Source organism: Bactrocera oleae, chromosome X (genome assembly GCF_042242935.1).
Source record: "Bactrocera oleae isolate idBacOlea1 chromosome X, idBacOlea1, whole genome shotgun sequence".
NCBI lineage: Eukaryota > Metazoa > Arthropoda > Insecta > Diptera > Tephritidae > Bactrocera > Bactrocera oleae.
The window spans coordinates 22,912,475-22,939,240 of NC_091541.1; the positions used below are offsets into that span (position 1 = coordinate 22,912,475).

At 36.9% G+C, this 26,766-nt stretch overlaps 1 protein-coding gene across 5 annotated transcripts in view; it reads right to left on the reverse strand.

Moving 5' to 3' along the window:
- LOC106624584 (glutamate receptor ionotropic, kainate 2) overlaps window positions 1-26,766 on the reverse strand; it is a 1,058,023-nt gene that overhangs the window by 673,028 nt on the left and 358,229 nt on the right. For all 5 annotated transcript variants that reach the window (XM_070112613.1, XM_070112614.1, XM_070112612.1 and 2 more), the window contains 2 exons: window positions 3,336-3,488; window positions 2,872-3,279 (listed from right to left, as the gene is read on the reverse strand). In XM_070112613.1, coding sequence (XP_069968714.1) covers window positions 2,872-3,279; window positions 3,336-3,488 — 561 coding nt within the window. The remainder of the gene's footprint in view (window positions 1-2,871; window positions 3,280-3,335; window positions 3,489-26,766) is intronic.

The window sequence follows — 26,766 nt, forward strand, 5'->3', positions numbered from 1 at the left end:
TCCTCGGTGGCAAAACACTTCGACCCCGCAGGAGGGATTTTGCTCAATCGAAAATTGTGGCAAGATGGCACTGAATGGGGAAAGCAAGTAAAACCCATACGTTTAGAGAATATCAGAAATTCGAATTCCTCGATGGGTAAATTTCGCTTCTAATCATAATGTAGGTTTTCATGGCTTCTGTGATTCCTATAAAAAAGTCTATTGTGCAACAATTTGTGTACGCAGTAACGATAACAAAATTACGTCACAACTTTGGTAGCAAAAGCCAAATTAGGAGATTTGAAGACACTAAGCCTGCTCGGATCGAACTGAATGGTACACTTCTGTTAGCAAAACTAGTTTCAATTGTCCAAAACCATCTCAAATTAACCAATCACTAAATGTAATTTTTGCAGCAATAGTCTTAGTATGTTTAGAAAAACCACCCTATACCTGGAAGACTATGTAGTATCTAACCGCATATCTCAAGTATTAGACTTGGTTTGCCCAGCATAATGGCAACATGTTGCAAGTGCACTACACTCTGGTGGTTCGGTCCTTCGTGGCTAACGGGATCACAAGAATTCTGGTAAAAACTCTCGCTCGCAATATAATAGCTCCTGAAAGTCGGAAAATTTAAACTTTTCATATTAATCTAGATGGGAATGATATATTACACCGATTTTCATCTTTCAGTAAGAGTATTCGCTTACATGTTTAAATTACTCACACAACAAACAAACAATTAAATTAATAACAAATGATTCTTCCGCACAACTAACGCACGCCAACCTGCATCACGTCAAGGTCAGTCTTATCGCGTATGCACAAGCTTACTATTTCAGTCGGGAGAAATCAAAGTTATTCGAAAGACGACCTATCGAAAAGGGAAGCTCATTTCTCGTTTTAAATATATTCTTAAACACTAGGGGATCAATCCGGGCAAATGGAAGACTAGCAAACTCCAGCCTTAGTTACATCCGACGTGCCTTATTATTCCTAAAAATCGTAATTCCTTATTTTTAAATAATATAACTCCACCAACAGCATCCCTTGATGCAACAAATGGTTCGATTATATACCGCAACTAAAGCTACAAAACTTTGCACTTTGTACAAACACAAAAAACGTACGCAAATTATAGCAACTCTACTACCTGAACGCTGAAATTTTCTCTTCCCTTTCCCACTGGGACTGATTTTGCTGAACCTTTCCTGATAAAGGCTTAGAAAAAGATATGTGGCTGTGGCTGGTATGCTTTACGACAATGGCAGTACACCTGTTCGGATCTGACTACTCAGGCTTTTCTCGCAGCATTTAACTTTATCGAACGAAGCGGTTGGAAAAAATTTGTCGGAGCCCAAAAAGCCACTGAGAAGGAATTTGTAAAATTCATGAAACCAGTCTCCCCAGAAATTGTTAAAAATATGCACCCCAAGGGATAGATTGGCAGTTCATACCTCCAAGTTCTCCCACATGAGTGAATTCTGGTAATCAGAAAGCAGTACAAATTTAAGTCCCATTTAAAGAAAACGGAAGGTAATCTTAAATTAAATTATGAAGAGTTTACCTCACTGCTCGCTCGTATAGAAGCCGTAATAAATCCACGACCTATCCCACCACTCTTGCAAGTCCCTTTCTTCCCTCCGATTTTACAGTACTGACACCTGGTCATTTCCTCAGGGGAGCTCCACTTCTCACTGTACTTGAGGCTGAAGGAGACTCACTCACTTGAACAAACCGATGAGAAAAAATTAAGATATTTCATCATGAATTCAGCTATAGATCGATAGAAGATTACCTCAAAAGTCTCCATAAGGGACATCGGTGGAAATCGATCCAGCAGCAACCCAGTGCGGTAGAATGCTTGATCATACAGGACGAATGCCTTACTCCAAAGGAATTGCGACTCCCCCCAGACGAATGGCCCCATTCAAAAGTTCCAACGAAGATGGTCATATAAGAGTTGTCGATGTATGAACGTAAACCGGCATATTAACTCGACCACTTGTAAAACTGTGTTTTCTTCAAAACCCAGAAGAACTAATTTCACCAAAACCGAAATCAACCGCAAAATTTATTAAAAATTAATGCCATAAAAACACATAATTCGGAATACAGCCGTTTTCTAATCCATGTATGAAGATGTAAACCGAACAATCGCAGTTTTAATAATCAACCGAATTATGTATGTATATATATTTACAACTATCACAAGCCAAAAAATAGCATACTTAAAATTATGAGCCAAACCTAGTTTAACATAATTATTTTTTTCCATCCAAACGGACATAGAAGAAAGCTACAGCAGCAGCCAGGGTGACAGACGAAGAGCAACCATTTAAGGATCAGAGGCCCCCACGCTGCAGCCTGCGCCATCACTGCCAAGCCCTGAAGAAGTGCACAATTTTAAAGAGCATAAAGTCCGCTCAACGCCAGAAGATTGCAGACTGTCACCCGGATTTGAACTCGATCCGTCATCTTGATAATTTTTATATATAACTCCATATCTATCTGGATTAGTTTTAGGTGATACCGTTAAGTGAATAAAATTGTTATACTATGTAGCAACGTGTTGAGAGTATTAAAAGGGGCGTAGCAGGGCACGCCGGGTACAACCCGTATAGGTATAAAGTAAACAGCTGGAAGTATTATACACAGCCTATTGAACAAACAATGAATCTAATGTTTCGCTCTGAATGTAATGGAAAACAAAATATAAAAATAAGGATAAATAAGTGGATATATATAGTTCAATTTGGACCCTTCCTTCTTTCCTGTGTCCCTAATTTTGGTAGTACTGTTCATTCAAAACGCCTGTGAACATCAGCATGCATGATGAGAAGCAAGCATCCATTACAATTACGCACTTTTTGAGATTCTTAATTTTACCTTTTCCATTAGCTCGCGCACTATTCCGTTCCAAACTTTTGTGTCAGGGTTGAATACTCCATACATATTATCAGGTACTAATTCAATCTTATATTGAAATCCCACTTGAGTGGCAATGGCTTTTAGTAAATCGATACAAAATCCTTCAAAGCGATCATTTCCTGTTTGACTAATGTCGCTTTTCACCATAACGTAAGGTTTTTCTTGGCGCGTCATAACAATTAACGTTGTATTACTTGAATAAGTGTCATAGAAAGCGGTCGAATCGGTAATGTTAACACCGACTTCAGGGTTCCAAAAACCAACTTTTTCAACTTCCTCTCGCTTTAGTTTAAGTAAGTCGATTTGAAATATATTTCGACGTCCCTCAGCGAATTGTACGCGGCCTGTCAGTCCATCCATAGAAGCCTGCAATATAGTGTTATATGTTATATAAGAGCTCATGGAAAATTAAAGGGGTTTACCGAGTTAATATAGTTATATAGTGACTGTCCATCTCTCCATGGCAATTCCTTTTTACAGGAAATATTATGCCAAGTTAATAAATCGCTCCTACCTAGCTCCATAAGACCAGCAGCAACGGAGTACACCGAATCGAACATTAAAGCTGATTGTACCTTTCGCAATGCATATAAATAGAAACAAAAATATTTAAAAATATATGTATGTATGTTAAATGCTTATGCAAAGAGACAAACTAAAGAATCGGAAAAATTATGCATCTAGAAAGAACATTTAAAACTCACTTAGTCTTATTACAATAATTAGTGTTAAAAACGTGACTAGCAATACTTAGTTTATTCATCATACATATCTACTAGTGCTGGCGTAAGGTAAAATATCTGAAATTTCTGTTATCAAACTCTTAATGAAGGTACCTATCGGAAGATTAATTCGTTCGTAATATCAAATAAAACCATGTAAATGTAACGTCCTCATTTTATTTATTTGAATTTTTTTCGATCGAAAAATTTGTAGATACGTTCGAAAAATATAAGATATAGTAAAAATAAGTCCATTATTTCTGCATCAAATTGAATGCTTCATTTAGCATAATTAGAATGATCCGATTTAGGTCAAATATATACGGTTTTCTTTTTGATGGCATGTTGCCATTTTGAAGGTAGTTTCATAATGCCAATCTCATGTAAACCCCCGTTCTTATCTTCAGGAAAAAATTGATTTTGTTGCAATGCAGCAGCGATACGCCTTATCTTAATAGTTTTAAACGGGGTTTAGTGCAATATTTAGCTCCTGACCAATCAAAAGAAATCTATTGGAAAAACAAGTAAGAAAGTTCTAAGTTCTGGTGTAACCGAACATTTTTTTATACTCTCGCAACTTGCAAGGATCAAAGACCGGAAAATTACTTCAGGGGTTAACAAAATTTTATATTAAAAGAAATATTGATCCGATTCAACTCATTTTGGACACAAAAACTTTTCACTATCGAGAGTTCCATTGATTTATTTTATTATATGAATTTCAAATATTGGTTCGAATTAGACAATTTTTGGTTACAAGGTGCCATACTTTAAACGCATTTACCCCGATACAATCATAGTTGCTTGATTTGCATAGTGGAAAGTGAAAGAATCAGATGGAATTCAAAATGGTATTATATACGTAGGAGTGGTTGTAATCCGATTTCGCCCATTTTCGAATTAAAACATAGGAATAAAAGAAGAGCGTTATGTAGGGAACTTGGTTTAAATCGATCAACCAGATCCCGAGATATGTGATTTCACCTTAAAGTGGGCGGCGCCAGGCCCACTGTCTAATTTTGAGAGCGGTTCCTATAAAGTCATCTCATACCATCCCAGAGGTAAAATTTAATGTCTCTGGCGTGCTTAGTGCTTGATTTATCGCACTTTTGGTAGTCGATAGAAGTGCTTAAAACATTTGCTTTCAATGAATTTTGTTATCATAGCATTAGGGGTTTAGGAAATATGCATATTAAACGTATTAGAGGGCGCTAACACGCCCAGTTTTAAAAATAAATTTTAAACTGCAGATGCCCTTCCCTAATGTGAACTCATATACCAAATAAGTCGTGTATCTTATTGTCAAGCGTAGTTATGGAAATTTATTTGTTTTGAAATCGGACTACAACCATGCCTACTTCTTATATAACACAATATTAAACTCCATCTGATTCTTTCACTTTCAAGTATGCAAATCAAGCACCAATACTTGTGTCGGAGTAAAACTTTACGTCAATAATGCGTTAAAAGTATGCCACCTTATTAACAAAAATGGTCTAAATAGGACGAAAACTATTCAACCATATATTTAATATGTGGACCCCAGTTCGTACAGCGAACATTTGATCGAAAATATCGGTCATTCTGTTAGATATGTTTTAGTAATTCGAAGAGAATCCTTTACTGATAATAATATGCATGTAGGTCAAAAATGGGTTGTATGGGTTCAATAATTCGGTTTTCGAAAATTCCAGCAAATAATTAAGATACCTTAGCAAAACTTACTGGAAGTATAATATTGAATATACTACAGTTTAATGCCGAAAATATGTGAAATTGGTTCACAAATTACCCAAACTATCATATACTACACATATTGATTTTCTTGGTTCTAACAAACCGTATGCACCTGAATGTATTTCCTTGGTTTTCATCCTGGCATGCAAGAGTATGAAATGCTCGGTTGCACCCGAACTTAGCCCGTCCTTACTTGTTACTAATAGATTTATCTTACTTAGCTCAAGGTGTATTTGATTATATTGAACACACTTATACTTGCTCATGTTTTCATTTCTAAGCAACAACACAGAGATGTCTTTTTGAGTATATTTCATAATCAGTGTTGCCACTTGAGAAAATCTCTGGGTACCAAAATGCCTACAAAATCTGTTGCAAAACTACCAAATTTTCATCAAAACATAAGGTTTTCAGATCACATTTGGAAAAAATATACTTACAAATAACTCTTAGAGGTCAATTAAATTTAGCTACATGCACACACTACCTTTTTATCAAGCCATTCGGATATTTTTAACCAGTCACTACGAAGTTTTCATCTTGAAGGTTAATCGAGCATTCATCACTACAAAAGATTGTTAAGTTGTCAAGTTGTCAAGAACTATCTGAGCGGTCGCCAATCATCCGTACTGTTTCGAGGTTAAAATTTTAAGTTAAAAAGAAGTAAGCGAGGGGTTATGCAGGGTTCTGTCCTCTCCCCGCTACTGTTTAACTTCTGTATTTCAAAACTCGCTCAACCACCAGAGGGGAATTTCTATAATTTCCTATGCAGATCGTACAGTCGATTGACGTCAGGCAATGGAATTGATGGCATATGTTCGAAATTAAACAACTGTCTTACTGATCTTTCTCGCTTTTTCTTTGCAAGGAGCCTGACACTCTGACCTACTAAATCCACAGCGATCACATTATTGAACAGGACGAAGGAGTACAGCCTGGATCTTAGCATTATTTTCAGTCGGTAGCCAGCAGCTCCTTGGGAAGAAAGAAACGTTGTTGTTAATATACGAGCTATCGGATAGCTGGTCATCACCTACGCTGCGTCCATATGGTCGCCTGGATGTAGTGAAACGCAGACGAAGAAGCTTCAGACGTGTTAGAATACTGTTCTCTGTACAATTAAAGAATGCCACTTGATGTCTCCTGTCAAACCCCTACATAGCGAAGCCTGCATGCTTCTAGTCAAGTAACACAATGCACTTCACTCCAAGCAGTTTCTGCTGGGAAGAACAGCACGCCGACTAGACTACGAACGCAACAACCTTCAGACACTGACTGCCATTCACAGTGGAGCCATCAACATCTTCACCAACCCCTTCCCAGTGATTGGCGCACTGGGAGTCAAACCACCACCCATTGCAGGTGAAGAACTCGAGTTGCCTATCTATCTAATCTAGAGTTACCCTTGCGCAACTTCTTTCCGGATACTGTAGCAGGTACGACACCTACTTTACCAGAAGCGACGCCGACATACCAAATGTATATCCTGCGTGCAACAAGTAACTTCATGACTTTAACCACCTCTTTGCATCCTCAATGAACCCCACTCAATTAACAGCACTCGCCTCAAAGTGCGACCCCTTCGAAACAGCACGTTTCCTGGACCACCATTAGATGATTTCGATGACAACTAACTTGAACCTTAACAGCTAAGCGGCTACTAGATAAGCGATACAACAACAACATTGTCAAGTTTTTAATTGATACATCGCAAAGTTTTAAATTTTCACCTGACGTCGCTATCATTTTGTTCGCTTACTGCTCAGGTTTTATGTACTTTATTATATTATATAACAAATTATCGACATTTTCCATTTATGTTAATTATAGTTAGATCTCTGATTTTCCACATATTGAGCAGATGGCTCCAATTCAAGACTATTTTTTTAGTTAATATGAATAACAAACAAGAAAGTATGCAATTTTAACCAAAGGTTTTACAATTTCCTTTCATTTTATTATTTATTAAATATTACTTACTAAGTAATAATACATAAGTTAGTCTTATAAGTAATATGTATGTCTTTGTATATAGGTATATAGTAAACCTGAATTTTTTCTCTAAAGTTAGGCTTCTATATAAAAATATATGTGTGAATGTTTTTATTCAAAAATAAATTATTAAAAATAATTATCTCATCAATTTAAATTTTATCTTATCATTTTAACAAAAAATATTTCATCGATATGTGTGCTAAGAATATTCTTAAGCGAATAATACAGCCTAAAAATGCGTTCAGCATACACAAAACACAACAAAAATGTTAAAAACTTTCAATAAACAACGGTCAAAACTCTAAAGAACAAGAAAAAATGCAACATAAATAAAGATCAGATAAATACATACACACTAGGATGGAGCGAAAAAAAAATTTCTTTTTTTGGCTTAGCCTGTTGGTTAAATCTGTAGATTTAAAAAAAAGAAAATTTTTGGACAAAAATAAATTTTTTTTTAACACCCCAGTTTAAAAGTAAATTTTCGAGTTAAAATTTTTATTTCGTAAAAAATTTTGGATAAGTGTGGAGAATCCTCTTTCTGGCCAATTAAAATTTATCAAATTAAAAATTTTTTTTGTTGTCATTATTGGAGTTTTAAAAAAGTCTTAGATAACCACATGCTTTCCTTAAGCGTTAAAATAAATTTTGAGTCAAAAACCGTCAAATTCGGTTTATTTTATATAAACGTGAAGAGTTTATACCAAAAATTATTTTTTTTGTCCAAAAAAAATTTTAACTCGAAATTTACTTTAAAACTGAGTTTGTTTCGCTTGTCATGAGTTTTTGCTTTACTTATACAATAGATTTAGTTTGTCGTCATTGGAGCAACGCCTAGCAGCAGGGTTGCTCCGTATCCTCCTGAACCGTGCTGGCATCGAGTCCAACCCGGGCCCCGAGGAATTCTACTCTGCGTTTGCGCTAAAAGGCTCCATCCAAACTCCACCTCGGTTAGGTGCAATACATGCAATGGATGGAGCCATCTTAAGATCTGTTCAGGCCTTAAGACACATAGGGAGTGGACCACGAGAAAAATTTGTAGATACGTTCGAAAAATATAAGATATAGTAAAAATAAGTCCATTATTTCTGCATCAAATTGAATGCTTCATTTAGCATAATTAGAATGATCCGATTTAGGTCAAATATATACGGTTTTCTTTTTGATGGCATGTTGCCATTTTGAAGGTAGTTTCATAATGCCAATCTCATGTAAACCCCCGTTCTTATCTTCAGGAAAAAATTGATTTTGTTGCAATGCAGCAGCGATACGCCTTATCTTAATAGTTTTAAACGGGGTTTAGTGCAATTTTTAGCTCCTGACCAATCAAAAGAAATCTATTGGAAAAACAAGTAAGAAAGTTCTAAGTTCTGGTGTAACCGAACATTTTTTTATACTCTCGCAACTTGCAAGGATCAAAGACCGGAAAATTACTTCAGGTGTTAACAAAATGTTATATTAAAAGAAATATTGATCCGATTCAACTCATTTTGGACACAAAAACTTTTCACTATCGAGAGTTCCATTTATTTATTTTATTATATGAATTTCAAATATTGGTTCGATTTAGACAATTTTTGGTTACAAGGTTCCATACTTTAAACGCATTTACCCCGATACAATCATAGTTGCTTGATTTGCATAGTGGAAAGTGAAAGAATCAGATGGAATTGGAAAAAATGGTATTATATACGTAGGAGTGGTTGTAATCCGATTTCGCCCATTTTCGAATTAAAACATAGGAATATAAGAAGAGTGTTATGTAGGGAACTTGGTTTAAATCGATCAACCAGATCCCGAGATATGTGATTTCACCTTAAAGTGGGCGGTGCCAGGCCCACTGTCTAATTTTGAGAGCGGTTCCTATAAAGTCATCTCATACCATCCCAGAGGTAAAATTTAATGTCTCTGGCGTGCTTAGTGCTTGATTTATCGCACTTTTGGTAGTCGATAGAAGTGCTTAAAACATTTGCTCTCAATGAATTTTGTTATCATAGCATTAGGGGTTTAGGAAATATGCATATTAAACGTATTAGAGGGCGCTAACACGCCCAGTTTTAAAAATAAATTTTAAACTGCAGATGCCCTTCCCTAATGTGAACTCATATACCAAATAAGTCGTGTATCTTATTGTCAAGCGTAGTTATGGAAATTTATTTGTTTTTGATCAATAGCGTTTTGTGGGCATTGCAGTGGTCCGATTACAATACCAACGGTCCTACGGTACCAAGTTTCATAAAGATAACTTAATTTTTACAAAAGTTACAGCTTACATAGACGGACGGACAGGCAGCACCCAGATTTCAACTCGTCTCTACATTCTAAGTTTCAAAAAGATATCTCAACTTTTACTCAAGTTACAGCGTGCACAGACGGACGGACAGACAGTCACACGGATTTCAACTCGTCCCTTCATCCTGATCATTCATATATGTACTTGCACAACCCTAACACCATAAATCTAACTCGATTAGTTTTGGGTGAAACAAACAACCGTGAGGTGAACAAAGCTATTATACTCTGTAGCAAGATGTTTCGATAGTATAATAATGGTTTTCGTTTTATAGACCTTTGAAATCATATCGAAGATAAAGTTTTCGATGAAATTGAACTTAATTACGCATCCGCCTGTGCAGGCTGTAACTTAAGTAAAAATTAAGATATCTTTATGAAACTTGGTACACACATTTCTTGATATCGTAAGAAGATTGGTAGTGTAGATGGGCATAATCAGACTACTGCCACGCCCACAAAACGCCATGAATCAAACACAAATACATTTACATAACGAAGTTCTACAATAAGATACAATACTGTTATTTGGTATACAGGATCACATTAGGAAGAGACATCTGCACATCTCCTAAACAGCTTAAGTTATAACAACAAAATTCACGGAAAACAAATGCTTTTAGTACCTCTATCGACAGTGTGAAAATGGGGGAAAGCGGGTGACAACCCCGCCCACTCCAAATATAATATAACTGTTAGAAACTACTAAAATAAATCAAGCACTAAACACGCCAGAGACATTCAATTTTATCTCAGGGATGGTATGAAATGACTTTATGGGAACCACGTTCAAAATTAGACAGTGGGCGTGGTACCGTCCACTTTGGGATACACACACTGGGATACTTGTGATCTGCTTTACCGATTTCGGTACATAACATTCTTCTTATATTTCTATGTTATAGTGCGCAATGGGCGAAATCGGACTACAACCATGCCTACTTCTTATATAACACAATATTAAACTCCATCTGATTCTTTCACTTTCAAGTATGCAAATCAAGCACCAATACTTGTGTCGGAGTAAAACTTTACGTCAATAATGCGTTAAAAGTATGCCACCTTATTAACAAAAATGGTCTAAATAGGACGAAAACTATTCAACCATATATTTAATATGTGGACCCCAGTTCGTACAGCGAACATTTGATCGAAAATATCGGTCATTCTGTTAGATATGTTTAAGTAATTCGAAGAGAATCCTTTACTGATAATAATATGCCTGTAGGTCAAAAATGGGTTGTATGGGTTCAATAATTCGGTTTTCGAAAATTCCAGCAAATAATTAAGATACCTTAGCAAAACTTACTGGAAGTATAATATTGAATATACTACAGTTTAATGCCGAAAATATGTGAAATTGGTTCACAAATTACCCAAACTATCATTTACTACACATATTGATTTTGTTGGTTCTAACAAACCGTATGCACCTGAAGGTATTTCCTTGGTTTTCATCCTGGCATGCAAGAGTATGAAATGCTCGGTTGCACCCGAACTTAGCCCGTCCTTACTTGTTACTAATAGATTTATCTTACTTAGCTCAAGGTGTATTTGATTACATTGAACACACTTATACTTGCTTATGTTTTCACTTCTAAGCAACAACACAGAGATGTCTTTTTGAGTATATTTCATAATCAGTGTCGCCACTTGAGAAAATCTCTGGGTACCAAAATGCCTACAAAATCTGTTGCAAAACTACCAAATTTTCATCAAAACATAAGGTTTTCAGATCACATTTGGAAAAAATATACTTACAAATAACTCTTAGAGGTCAATTAAACTTAGCTACATGCACACACTACCTTTTTATCAAGCCATTCGGATATTTTTAACCAGTCACTACGAAGTTTTCATCTTGACGGTTAATCGTACATTCATCACTACAAAAGATTGTTAAGTTGTCAAGAACTATCTGAGCGGTCGCCAATCATCCGTACTGTTTCGAGGTTAAAATTTTAAGTTAAAAAGAAGTAAGCGAGGGGTTATGCAGGGTTCTGTCCTCTCCCCGCTACTGTTTAACTTCTGTATTTCAAAACTCGCTCAACCACCAGAGGGGAATTTCTATAATTTCCTATGCAGATCGTACAGTCGATTGACGTCAGGCAATGGAATTGATGGCATATGTTCGAAATTAAACAACTGTCTTACTGATCTTTCTCGCTTTTTCTTTGCAAGGAGCCTGACACTCTGACCTACTAAATCCACAGCGATCACATTATTGAACAGGACGAAGGAGTACAGCCTGGATCTTAGCATTATTTTCAGTCGGTAGCCAGCAGCTCCTTGGGAAGAAAGAAACGTTGTTGTTAATATACGAGCTATCGGATAGCTGGTCATCACCTACGCTGCGTCCATATGGTCGCCTGGATGTAGTGAAACGCAGACGAAGAAGCTTCAGACGTGTTAGAATACTGTTCTCTGTACAATTAAAGAATGCCACTTGATGTCTCCTGTCAAACCCCTACATAGCGAAGCCTGCATGCTTCTAGTCAAGTAACACAATGCACTTCACTCCAAGCAGTTTCTGCTGGGAAGAACAGCACGCCGACTAGACTACGAACGCAACAACCTTCAGACACTGACTGCCATTCACAGTGGAGCCATCAACATCTTCACCAACCCCTTCCCAGTGATTGGCGCACTGGGAGTCAAACCACCACCCATTGCAGGTGAAGAACTCGAGTTGCCTATCTATCTAATCTAGAGTTACCCTTGCGCAACTTCTTTCCGGATACTGTAGCAGGTACGACACCTACTTTACCAGAAGCGACGCCGACATACCAAATGTATATCCTGCGTGCAACAAGTAACTTCATGACTTTAACCACCTCTTTGCATCCTCAATGAACCCCACTCAATTAACAGCACTCGCCTCAAAGTGCGACCCCTTCGAAACAGCACGTTTCCTGGACCACCATTAGATGATTTCGATGACAACTAACTTGAACCTTAACAGCTAAGCGGCTACTAGATAAGCGATACAACAACAACATTGTCAAGTTTTTAATTGATACATCGCAAAGTTTTAAATTTTCACCTGACGTCGCTATCATTTTGTTCGCTTACTGCTCAGGTTTTATGTACTTTATTATATTATATAACAAATTATCGACATTTTCCATTTATGTTAATTATAGTTAGATCTCTGATTTTCCACATATTGAGCAGATGGCTCCAATTCAAGACTATTTTTTTAGTTAATATGAATAACAAACAAGAAAGTATGCAATTTTAACCAAAGGTTTTACAATTTCCTTTCATTTTATTATTTATTAAATATTACTTACTAAGTAATAATACATAAGTTAGTCTTATAAGTAATATGTATGTCTTTGTATATAGGTATATAGTAAACCTGAATTTTTTCTCTAAAGTTAGGCTTCTATATAAAAATATATGTGTGAATGTTTTTATTCAAAAATAAATTATTAAAAATAATTATCTCATCAATTTAAATTTTATCTTATCATTTTAACAAAAAATATTTCATCGATATGTGTGCTAAGAATATTCTTAAGCGAATAATACAGCCTAAAAATGCGTTCAGCATACACAAAACACAACAAAAATGTTAAAAACTTTCAATAAACAACGGTCAAAACTCTAAAGAACAAGAAAAAATGCAACATAAATAAAGATCAGATAAATACATACACACTAGGATGGAGCGAAAAAAAAATTTCTTTTTTTGGCTTAGCCTGTAGGTTAAATCTGTAGATTTAAAAAAAAGAAAATTTTTGGACAAAAATAAATTTTTTTTTAACACCCCAGTTTAAAAGTAAATTTTCGAGTTAAAATTTTTATTTCGTAAAAAATTTTGGATAAGTGTGGAGAATCCTCTTTCTGGCCAATTAAAATTTATCAAATTAAAAATTTTTTTTGTTGTCATTATTGGAGTTTTAAAAAAGTCTTAGATAACCACATGCTTTCCTTAAGCGTTAAAATAAATTTTGAGTCAAAAACCGTCAAATTCGGTATATTTTATATAAACGTGAAGAGTTTATACCAAAAATTATTTTTTTTGTCCAAAAAAAATTTTAACTCGAAATTTACTTTAAAACTGAGTTTGTTTCGCTTGTCATGAGTTTTTGCTTTACTTATACAATAGATTTAGTTTGTCGTCATTGGAGCAACGCCTAGCAGCAGGGTTGCTCCGTATCCTCCTGAACCGTGCTGGCATCGAGTCCAACCCGGGCCCCGAGGAATTCTACTCTGCTTTTGCGCTAAAAGGCTCCATCCAAACTCCACCTCGGTTAGGTGCAATACATGCAATGGATGGAGCCATCTTAAGATCTGTTCAGGCCTTAAGACACATAGGGAGTGGACCACGAGTTACGTGGCCCCATGCTGTCAACGCAATAATGCGACATCTGCCTCAACGGCTGTGCAACCTGCACCATGTTCGCGCACTGCGCTGCCGATCCAGTCGAGTGGCCAAGATAGGACTTCCACGGCCCTAAGTAGCTCACACCGACAGCATGACTCCCAGTCTGACCAACCCTCAAATAGCATTAGCAGAAACACAACTCAATACGTCAATATGGCAGCCGAATAGTCGAAGCAAAATCACACAACAACAACATTTTCATTTATGAACGCAGGCGTAGATGCAATAAGCTAAGCCGTTACATTCATAAAACCAAAAGCCATACACATCTCTCCGAGCATGCGCTTGCCTACAAGCGGCTTTTCGCGACGATGGCAAAAGCTAAAAGTCATAAATTGAACAACTCTCTGATGTTTCCTCCAGAAGGGAAAAGTGCCAACCCCGCAAAACACAGAAAACATCGTGACACATTTAAAACATTGTACAACTTCTAAAGTATTTGTCCGTGGCCCACAAAAATCTGCGTCGATTGTATGCATGCTCATACATAAGCACAAATATTTATTTACAATACTTTGTAAGCAAAACTGTTAGAGCGGCAAGGGAAGCGGTGACACCCGGTGATCGTTCGTTTATTTATGTTCGGCAAAGCTCGGTTTTGTAGCAACAACACAATGTTGTGACGCTTTGTCGCCGCGTCAACGACACATTGACGCTTTGACATGAAAACCAAAACATGAGCTTCGGCCATTGGTTGTATGGGTCAACGAAAGTGCGGGGAGATGAGTGGGGCGCTTGTTTTTTCCTTATGAATGTTTGCACATATGTAGCTCGATTTTAAAAGAGTAAATTAATTTATTTAATTTCAAGAAATAAGTTCAGGTGTAAAAGAAAATTGTATATTCCTGCAACTTGCAAGGTTCAAAGTAGGGAAAATACCTTCAGGTGTTAAAACTTGAAAACTTTATATTAAAAAATATTGCGAAACAGTTCAACATTCATTATTCGACGAAATCGTAAATGAATTACAGTCAAATTTGGTATTTTATTAAGTTATAGTGTTTGTAGGTCACAAACTCACTTAGTTTTATTACTATATTTAACTCCACGTGAGCTAAAATTAAAGCTGAGATTAAAATCATCTTTAATTAAAATAGCTATATGTAAGTGACATAAACTCAACTAAAGAAGCTAAAGTTAATATATTGAGTTGATGTGAAAATGTAAGGTTTCCCACATAATTTTTTAGCAAACTTGTTCATTTCATTTTATTAAAGTATCACACATTTTGGTGGAAAGTCGGAAATTATTATACAGGCTTTATATATATGATACTGATATATGTATATGCCATAAGGCTAACCGGAAGTTTGAATATCTTTATATATATATTAAAGATTGAGGTAGTATTGATCCGATTTTATATTTTTTTGGCAATCCAACCTACATTAACAGAATAAAATACTTAAGGTATCTCACATGCCATCACCAACATATGTATATAGAGTAAAATAAACAGGATGTTTGAAAATTCTATAATTAGTTATATGGGGGCTAGTACAAGTTTTCACCCGATTTTACTCATTTAAATTATGAAAATTCTCCATAATAAGAAAAATACGTCCACTTGATTTTATTAAGATAGCTCACATATTGGCCGATATAGGTATGCGGTATGAAGTAAACCAGAACCCGATATATTCTTTGGTGTTTGATTTGTATACTGGAAAGTATAAAAATGTACACCACCTCACACCAGCAACTAACACAAAAAGGACTAGATCAACACGCCCAATACATTCGTTGCGAGAGAAATCAACTCGCTACAATCATTTGGTTCGTCCACGATCCCGAGCAACACGCCAGAATTTTTCGATTACAACAGCAATCCAGTGCCTAAATATACCCTTTATATACCCTGTTCAGGGTATAAAAAAAACATACTACAAGTATGTAATGCATACTTGCTTAAAGCATATAAGATAGCTGCATACATATATTCAGTATGGGTACCAAAATATAGCTACAAACGCAAATATAATAACAATGCTACATTAATAACATTATTGCAAACTTAGAAACATATATACATACGTGCAGTCGGCATATACCTGTAAATTACTAATTTCGTATCACGCTCTCTTCGCAATGCGAACATATATACGAACATGTACATAAAACCATACGGCATAAAATTTTATATAATATATACCACCCTACACTGGGTATTATTAAATTATTACAATTTACACAATTTCTAAAAATATTACCATAAAATTCGCATATTCATATTTAAACGGCGGTAAAGTGAATACGAATTCACAAAATTAAATTTAATACCAAAAAAAAGCTCTAAAAAAGTAGTCAATAGTTGCGTAAACTACATATCCGGGCATATTTATATATATGTATGCATGTACATATACATATATAAATTTTCAAAGTCCACATTGGCATATACCCCCCAATACCCCTTGTATTCAAAATATACCTTCAGAATCTACAAGTTTAAAACAGGTCTCTTAATTTATTTCAGAAAGTGACAGTTTATTAAGATACTGCACTAGATTTTTATCATCGCCAAGAGAAGTAGAAATCTGAATCGCTCTTAGAGATTAAAAATAAAAATCTCTACAATTTTTAGACACGACTCCAGGCGGCTCATGCCGCAATAGTAGAATCTGACGAATCAGATCCACCAGAAAATTTTAAATCTTCAGCTTACGCAAAGTACGTAAACTGCATAGACTAGTATGAAGAAACAAAAGCGATGATATACGATCAATTAAGGCTATTAAAAGCAATTGCACCTACTGGACATCCGAGAGAGAAGGAGAGAGAAAGTTCACGCATCCATCTCGAGGTGCCCGCATGTGACACAGACACATTTAATGGCTGTCCTTCCGGGACATTTTTATAGCCGTATACAGCAACCATGCAAAACAAAAGCGCAAAAACTGTATCACTTCCGAAAAGAAACTAAAGGTCAAGCAGACGCAATAGTAAAACAGTTCGCACTAAACGACAACAATTTTAATTTGGCTTGGGAAGCTCTAAAATCTAGATATGAAAACGAAAGAATATAGGTCGATAAACAAGTAACGATACTAATAAACTTGCCAAGAATTCATAAAGAAATAAGTGAAGAATTTATTAAACTACTATCTACTGTTTCTAATTGTTTGTCGGTTTTATTGACACAGACAGCTGGGAGCCTATACAGGTAAACATATGCACTGCTGCATTACCAAAAAAATCACTACTTTTGTGGCAGCAATCGCTCTCATCAAGATAAAAATGCCCCACGTGATAACAAATGAAGGATTTTCCAACTACCCAATATAAAATTGCGAACATGGTAGAGGAAAACATAATCAGAACTAAAAACATTCAACACAACAAAGAAGATAGAAAATAAAAATGTATAAGAAAATTAGAAATCGGATGGCATATATATATTCATTTCCCGTTTGCTCATAAATATTCCCCAAAATCAAAACAATATATATATTTCACAGGGTGAGTTCCCTAGTCGTGAGGTGAATTTTCCGTTAATATTATATTATATTTGCGTAACAAACTTATTCAAACTTTAAAATAAAAGTCTCCGTTTAACTTAGTATATAATTATTATTTAGACCACTTCGGTTAAACCACAAATGTATGTAAAACAAGTAAGGAAGGGCTAAGTTCGGATGTAACCGAACATTTTATACTCTCGCAAGGTCAAATGGTATACTCGTTTGAGATTTCTTTGTGGATTGACTGATATTTTCGGTAGAAGGTCAACTATAGGCACTGGGGTCCACATATTTAGTACTTAGGGGTTTGAACAGTTTTGGTTCGATTTAGACAATTTTTGGCCGCAAGGTGGCATACTTTAATTGCATTATTCACGCAAAGTTTTACCCCGATATAATCATTTTTACCTGATTTGCATAGTGGAATGTGAAAGAATCAGATGGAATTGAAAATGGTGTTACATGGGAAGTAAGCGTGGTTCTAGTCCGATTTCGCCCATTTTCGCACTATGACATAGAAACATGAAAAGAACGTTATGCACCGAATTTGGTTGAAATCGGTTGAGCAGACCTCAAGATATGGGTTTTCACCTAAAAGTGGGCTGTGCCACGCCCACTGTCTAATTTTGAACGCGGTTCCTATAAAGTCATCTTATACCATCTCAGAGATAAAATTTAATGTCTCTGGCGTGTTTAGTGCTTGATTTATCGCGCTTTTAGTAGTTTTTAACAGTACCGTTATATGGGGAGTGGGCGGAGTTGCCACCCGATTTCAACTATTTTCACACCGTCAATAGAAGTGCTAAAAGCATTTGCTTCCAGTGAATTTTGTTATTATAGCATTAGCGGTTTAGGAGATATGCACATTAAACCTATTAGAGGCGGGACCACGCCCACTTTTTAAAAAAAATTTTAACTGCAGATGCCCCTCCCTAATGTGATCCTGTGTACCAAATAACAGTCTTGTATCTTATTGCGGAGCTTAGTTATGGCAAGTTATTTGTTTTTGATTAATGGCGTTTTGTGGGCGTGGCAGTTGTCCGATTACGCCCATCTGCAATACCAACCGTCTCACGGTACCATGAAACATGTCTACCAAGTTTCATAAAGATATCTCAATTTTTACTCAAGTTAGAGCTTGCACGGACGGACGGACGGACAGACGGACGGACGGACAGACAGTCACCCGGATTTCAACTCGTCTCTTCATCCTGATCATTTATATATATATAACCCTATATCTAACTCGATTAGTTTTAGGTGATACAAACAACCGTTAGGTGAACAAAACTATTATACTCTGTAGCAACAGGTTGCGAGAGTATAATTAATGCAAATACATAATCTTAGTAGACGAGGGGAGCGTTGAGAATGAAATTACGCGAAACGACTTTCGGATGCTGGCGATCAGAATCGGGAGGTATCGGTGTCCAACGAATTGAATAAAAGTTGCACGCAGGATCGCTACCTTGTCGAATCAGGTGTATAAGAGAATTAATGTTCTCTGATGTGGGGACCATCCTTTTTGTTGCTTGGCGGTGTGGGGTGTCGTCGTGTGGTGTGGTGCGTCATATGTGGTGAGAACCTGTGAGTGTTCTCAGGTCTGGTGCATTGCGTTAGGGTGCGCCAGTTTTTACCGGAGGGTGGTGTGTTTATTTACTGAGGCTTAGCTAATTTAAACATTCTGAGCCCTTAGGCGAATATTTGCATAGTATTACCCATATTGGTTGCAAATGTTGGAAGTATTTCGGCTTGCTGCTAGTAGAGTAGCCGAGGGCGCAGAATATTAAGTGTAAGAAACGATTTTGCTTTTAATCGATATGGATTTTAATGTACCATGGATATTGATGCTTGACGTAAGCAATTTTATTTTGCGTGTTTATTTTATTTACTATTTTACGACTTTTTATTACAGTAAAAGTATATGCGGTTTTGTGTTTATTATTTTTATAGGTGGTTACTTACAATTTATTTTTTATGGCTTAGTAAGAAGAGTGATTGGGCTGTGAAATCGGAGAGATCTTGCGAGAATACAATGATTAGCCGTGATGGGAGAATGGCTTTTTTTCGAGTTAGTAATGTGGTAAATTCCATATATTTATGTTTGAAATATCTATCTACTTTGTTGAAGTAGGATTTGAAGTTTTTTTTGTTGCTGAGTCCCATAAACCACCCTTTGCTTTTTGCAAGTATAGGAGCGTCACTGTATCACTTTGTGATTTTTTTTATATTTTTGAATAATTATTGAAATAAACAATACAATCGAGAAAAATAATAAATAAATACCGTAACAACGAAACACGCTATCTTATTTAATCCGATAAAAAAAAAATAAAAAACCGATTTACTAATTCTCTTATTTAGATAAAAGAGATTACGCGTTAAAATTACGAATTTCGCTTAAATTTAATCAGTTTACACTGAGAGAAATCATTTCATTAATTGCATTTTTTTTTAAATGAACGCAGATTCTAAAGATTCTAAATCTACACAATTATTAAAAGTACCAAAAATGATTTCGGACGAAAAAAATCCATGTACACCTGCAGAAGCTACACGCTCAAAGCAAGGTGCTACAAAACAAAAAAGTGGGAAAGACATTACATACAGTAAATTCATTGCTGAGAGTGACAGTTTGATAAGATACTGCACTCGATTTTCATCTGCTCCGATTCAAGATAATTCTAAATCGGCATTAGAAATCAAAAAAGAAAGTCTCGACAATTTTTGGATACGTCTCCAAGCTTCATATGACGCCATAGTAGAATCTGACGAATCAGATCTACCAGAAAATTTTAAGTCCTCGGCTTACGTCAAATATGAAAACTGCTTAGACCAGTTCGAAGACACTAAACCAATGATTTCCGATCAGCTGAAGCTAATAAAAGCAATTACACCTACTCCACATCAGCGAGTAGAGCTGCCACAAGTACAAAGTCAAGAGGCAAGTTCAGGCATCCACCCCGAGGTGCCCGCATGTGACACAGAAATATTTCATGGTGGTTATGAATAACGGCCGTCCTTCCGGGACATGTTTACAGCCGTTTACATGAACGACCCAAAATTATCAAATGCACAAAAAGTGTATTAGCTCCGATACAAAACTAAAGGTCAAGCAGGCGTAATATTAAAATCTCTTAAATCTAGATATGAAAATTAGAGAATATTGGTCGATAAGCAAGTAACGATACTAATGAACTTGCCTAAGATTCAAAAGGAAACAAGTGAATAGTTTATAAAACTGCAATCCACTGTTTCTAATTGCTTGTCGGTTCTATCGACACAAAATATTCCCACAGACAGCTGGGACACAATACTGGTAAATATATGCACCGCCGCCTTAGCAGAAAAATAGTTACTTTTGTGGGAGCAATCGCTCTCATCTTTAAAAAAATGCCCAACGTGGCAACAGATGAAAGACTTTTTAATAACCCAATACGAAATCGCTGAAAGGGTAGATAAAAAAATGGTCGTAACGAAAACCGTTCAACACGACCTAAATAGAAGCTTCTACAGACCTCAAGCCAGTAGCAACAACAATATATAAAGAAGCTTCTTCAGAAATCAAACGTTCACATCCGAATAGTACAAACTAACATCATGCGACCTATGTACAGGGGAACATAATAAAAAATTGAATATTATCGACCAAAACAATTTTGTAAAAACAAAAAGACTTTGTACAAACTGCTTGTCACATGAGCATACACTTAAAGAGTGCGAAAGCAAATTTAATTGCGTTTATTGTCATAAACGACATTATTCTATGCTTCATTATAACAATTTTTTCAGCTTAACCCCAAACAGCGCAAATATGAAAAGAGCCACGGGTTTAGTAGCAACAACAAATCCCGAAGTGCGAAATCCAAGAAGCACCATGCTGCTCAAAGGCATTAGAAACTCAAACCCTACACAGCGAAAACCAAAGTAAGGTACTACTACCCACAGCAGTCGTCTCCATCGAACACCGAGTAGAACTGTTTAAACTTAGGGCCTTATTAGACCAAGGATCACAACGATCATTCATAGCGTCTAGGGCACAAAATAGGCTACAACTGACAATAAAACAAGCCAACTTTAAAATTACAGGAATGGGCTGAAGAGTAGTTCAAAATTCTACAATAATAAAATCTGCCCCATTACCCTAATTTCCCCCCAAGCGGATAAGAGAATTAAAGCAGAAGCTATAGTCTTACCGCAGCTCACAAATATGCTTCCAAGCTATCATATAAATAGCAAACATTGGGAAAAGGTTTCACACCTTAAATTAGCAGATCCCAACTGCAACACTCCCGCTCAAATAGACATTCTATTAGGCAGCGATCTCAGATAATACTCGAAGGTGTTGAGAAAATTTCAAACAAACTATTGGCACAAAATACCATTTTAGGTTGAATCCTAAATGGACTAGTTACGGAACCAGTTACCACTATGACAACTCAAGTTAAGGAAATCTCAAATGAATAACTCAATTCACAATTGAAAAAATTTTGGGAGTTAAATGAGCTTTCCCCCATTTCAATTACAACCCCAGAAGATCAGTATTGTGAAGACTTTTTCAAAGCCGCAACTACTAGATCAGATAATGGTCGGTATGTCGTACGTCTACCACTAAAACAACAGTTTCCCAACACAATCGCCTTAGGTCACTCTCGCACCTCTGCAATACAGCAGTTTCAAAGTATGGAAAAAACCTACTTAAAAAATGCGAACTCAAACCAGTATTTGATGGTGTGTTGGAAGAATACCTCCATTTAGACTACATGGAGGAAGTAAGTCCTTGCGAAAAAATCATCAACGGCAAATACTACTCATTTTACTTGCCGCATCATACAGTGGTAAAGCCAGACAAAAAAACAACTAAAGTAAGAGTTCTCTTTAATGCATCAAAATCCACCAGCTCGGGGAATTCCCTAAATGATATCCTATTTACGGGACCCACGCTCCAACCAGATTTAATGCTACTCATTTTAAATTGGCGTATATTCAAATATGTATTTAACGAAGACGTCGAAAAAATGTATAGACAAATAGTCGTACATAAAGACGATCAGGATTTTCAGCGAATTATTTTCTGAAAATTCCCCAATAGTGCATAGAGAAGCTACATCATGGTTCCGACGGTCATATACGAGTAGTTGATCTCCGTACTCGAATCGGAACGCTAACCAGACTGCTCGTTAAACTATGCTTCCTGCCAATCGCAAATATACCTACAAGCAAAAATTGAAATTTCCGTCTAAATAACCGAAAACAGAAATAAAAAACCGCAAATATTATATGAAATATTACAATCATATACACTAATAAAATAATGGGTAGACTAATACGATCACCAAACCAAATAAAGTTGGTTACATATAGAAAGATATCTGTTTGGTCAGAAGTATGACACTGTGCAAAATCGGATGACCGTGACCGTGAATTAGGCTATTCACCTCTGTGAGAGCACCGCTTATGCATATGCACACAAATTCTTACATTCATATACCTACATATGCTACGATTTTCTATGATTTGTACATAATTGCATTTTTTATGTTCTCACTTTTTGCTTTGCAATTTGTAAGTAGGTACATATATACATGTACACATACATAATACATATTTTCATACCTACGCCCGCATAAGCATATATGCATATGCTTACATATGTACGTAGGTAATAAGAAAATAAGCACAAGACGGGATAAAAACCCGTGCTAGCATAACATTAAGCACATTATTAATAGAGCATTAGGAGTGTTAAGAGTGAAAATAAAATTAAATGTAAAATTAAAAATTAAATCCGGGATCAGGGGAGCATACGGAACTACGCGAACGCTACAAAAGGAAGCGCAATGCCCTTAAAAAAGGAATAAAAAAGAGTAAAGCATGCTGCTTCAAAACACTTTGTGGAAAAATCACACAGAAAAACTACAGGCTCAAGCAGAGGGACATGTTGAAATGGATGTCACAACAGTCAACGACGTGGATGTGGCTCAAGCGGCTCAGAGATTTGGTAATGCTAAAGCGCCAGGCCTGGACGGCATCCCAAATAAGGTCTTAAAGATTGCCATCAATCATAATGCGAAGCCATTCAGCGACTTGTCTTATTACAGAAGAATAATAAAACAACCGGCGAGCCCAACTCTTATCGACCTCTTTGCATACTGGATTCGCTTGGCGAGATGCTAGAGCGGATTATCTGTGTACGATTAGAATCGCACGTAGAAAAACAGTACCAGGGCCTCTCCGAAAATCAATATGGATTTCGGAAGCGGAAGTCTACCATCGACGCAATAAAAAAGGCCACTGATATCGCTAACAAGTCAATCGAAGGAAATAGATGGATGTATGGGACAAAGGAGTACTGCGCAGTGGCAACATTTGATGTACAAAATGCGTTTAACTCATTTTATTAGCCTCAAATAATAAGCACCCTGGAACGTCAGGCAACACCGGCTTACCTAGTGAAAATTGTAGCCAGCTACCTGTCAGATCGACAATTGCTGTACGATACCGATGACGGATCGAAAAAGTATACGGTATCGGGTGGAGTACCACAGGGTTCTGTGCTCGGCTCACTGTTCTGGAATATACTCTACGACGGTGTGCTGTGCCTGCCACTACCGAAGGAAGTGCAGATCATAGGATACGCGGATGACATTGCGATAACAGTGGTAGCAAAGGAACTGGATCAAATCCAGAACCTATGTAATCAGACGGCAACAAAAATCAAAGATTGGCTCGCTGCAACAAACCTCCAGCTTGCTGGACAAAAAACTGAAGCAGTACTGATTACAAGCAGGAAGAAGCTGGAAGGCATCACCCTTACTATCGACGGCTATGGTATCACGACTAAGCAGTCATTGAAGTACCTAGGGGTACTTATTGACACTAGACTTAATTATAAGACGCACATTGACAAAGTTTGTGAAAAAGCGGCTCGGGTAGCGGCGGCATTAGCGAGGATAATGGCCAACATAGGGGGACCAAGTCAGAATAGGCGTGAGCTATTGGCCAAGGTGAGCCAATCTATATTGATGTACGCAGCGCCCATATGGGGACCAGCAATGCGGAATAAATCCTATGTCAAGAAGGCGAAATCCGTAATTCGGCTCAGTGCCACTAGAGTCACCTGCACATTACGCACAGTATCTCACGAGGCAGCGGGGATCATAGCGGGTATTATATCACCGGACATATTGGCCATGGAAATTAAAAGAGTTTACGATAGATCTAAAAGTTTAGGTAGGCGACTAACGGTTGCAGAGCGGAAAGACGAAAGGCAAATAAGCATCAATGAATGGCAGAAACGATGGGACACAGCAACGAAGTGAAGATGGACCCACAGGCTTATTGGAAGCGTGCAAGCATGGAGAAACGGATTTCTACCTGACACAGTTTTTGACGGGGCCCGGTTGTTTCAGAGAATACCTCCACAAATACGGCCATGATGACAGAACAAATTGTTCCTTCTGTGACAGTAGCGGAGAAAACGCGTTGCACATTTTCTTCTCCTGTCCGAGGTATGAAAATGAAAGAGCAAATGTGGAGAAGCCATTAGCGGAGCGAGTGACGCCAGATAACATTGTGCGTCACATGATTAAGTCGAAACTGGTGTGGGATCGAGTGAGGATGTGGTCTGCGATAGTCCTGCAAGAACGTAGAAGGAAAGAGTGACGGAGCGAAAGCAGAAGGATTAACGAGAGATAAGTCTGAAAGGAATGACTGACGAGCCGGATGGCTAAGCTTGGCCTCACGATGTAATGCCTAACGGCTGTTCCGTGGGTCGTACACAAGCACTGTTGATGGAGTTAAGGGTTTAGTACGTAGGCGCGTTGTTCCGCAAGTCTGGATGGGCGTGGTCCCAAATGAGGCGCACCATTAGCGGACAACTCGAATCGTGCATGTTGTCCACAAAAATTACGATATCTTGAAAGATTCCCCCTCCGAACAAAACAAAAAAAAAAAAAAAAAAAACACAACTCACCATACAGCCGCACACACACCGACTAGGATCTCTACACAACACACAGTACAAAATATCTGTCCTCGAAGCGGACAGACTCTTCTCTCAGCGACTATCGAGTAACAAACACCATTTCTTTTGGCGCGCGTGTCATTTCATTCCGTCTATAACCATTTTTTATACTCAGCGCATCTATCTAAGCGCTTCTCATATGGGTTGTTTATGGGAATCAGCTATAAAAAGATTCAAATCCTACTTCAAAGAAGTAGATGGGTATTACAATTATAAATATTACGAATTTTTCCCAGCACTAACTCGAAAAGAAGCTGTTCTAAATTCACGGGCACTGTACTCTCGTAAGATCCCTCTTCAAAGATTTCAAAGGAGCACCCATTCTGACCATCTTTGAGCCAGGCGTAGAGTCGCTACAATATAAGCCAAAATAAAGAAATTGTTAAGAAGTGCCGCTAATACTGTAAAATGAAAAAATAAACAATCCGCACACTAAATAGATACAAGAAAAAATCGCAAATACAATAAGTAGTAAAACCAACTGCACAATCAAATAAATACGAAAAATTACTATATCAAGCACCACCCATAGCACCCACCAGCAGTACACCGAATTACATGGAGTAGCTATGTCTATGTTAATTGCGCCAAAGCAAATCAAAGAAATGAAAATAAGCTGATCTCCACACGTACCTACATTTAGTACAAGTCTTGTATATTACCTATCCACGCAATTCCGTGGTTGAGAAAAATGCTAACAACGGAAAAAAATCAAAAATGGTGATTGCGCTTGGATTGGAAAATGCCGACGGCAAAATTTCATGCTGTCATATACATGAACTAAATAAATAAATATATATGAAAGTATTTTTCAAAGACTACCTTTTTAACTCATAATTGAAGATAGAAAATAAAAATGTATAAGAAAATTAGAAATCGCATGGCATATATATGTTCATTTCCCGTTTGCTCATAAATATTACTCAAAATCAAATCGTACTGGTCTAAGCAGTTTGCGGATATTGCGTAAGCCAATGCTTTAAAATTTTGTGGTAGATATGAATCGTCAGAATCTACTATGGCGTCATGAGCCGCTTGGAGACGAGACCAAAAATTGTCAAGATTTTGTTTATTGAAGTTGACGATAACGATTTAGAGTTGTCTTGAATAGGTGAAGATGAAAATGAGTGCAGTATCGTATTAATCTGTCATTCTCAGAAATGAATTTGGTGGGAGAAATATCTTTGCCTTTTATTTTCTTTGTAGCAACCGGTCTTGCGCTTGTAG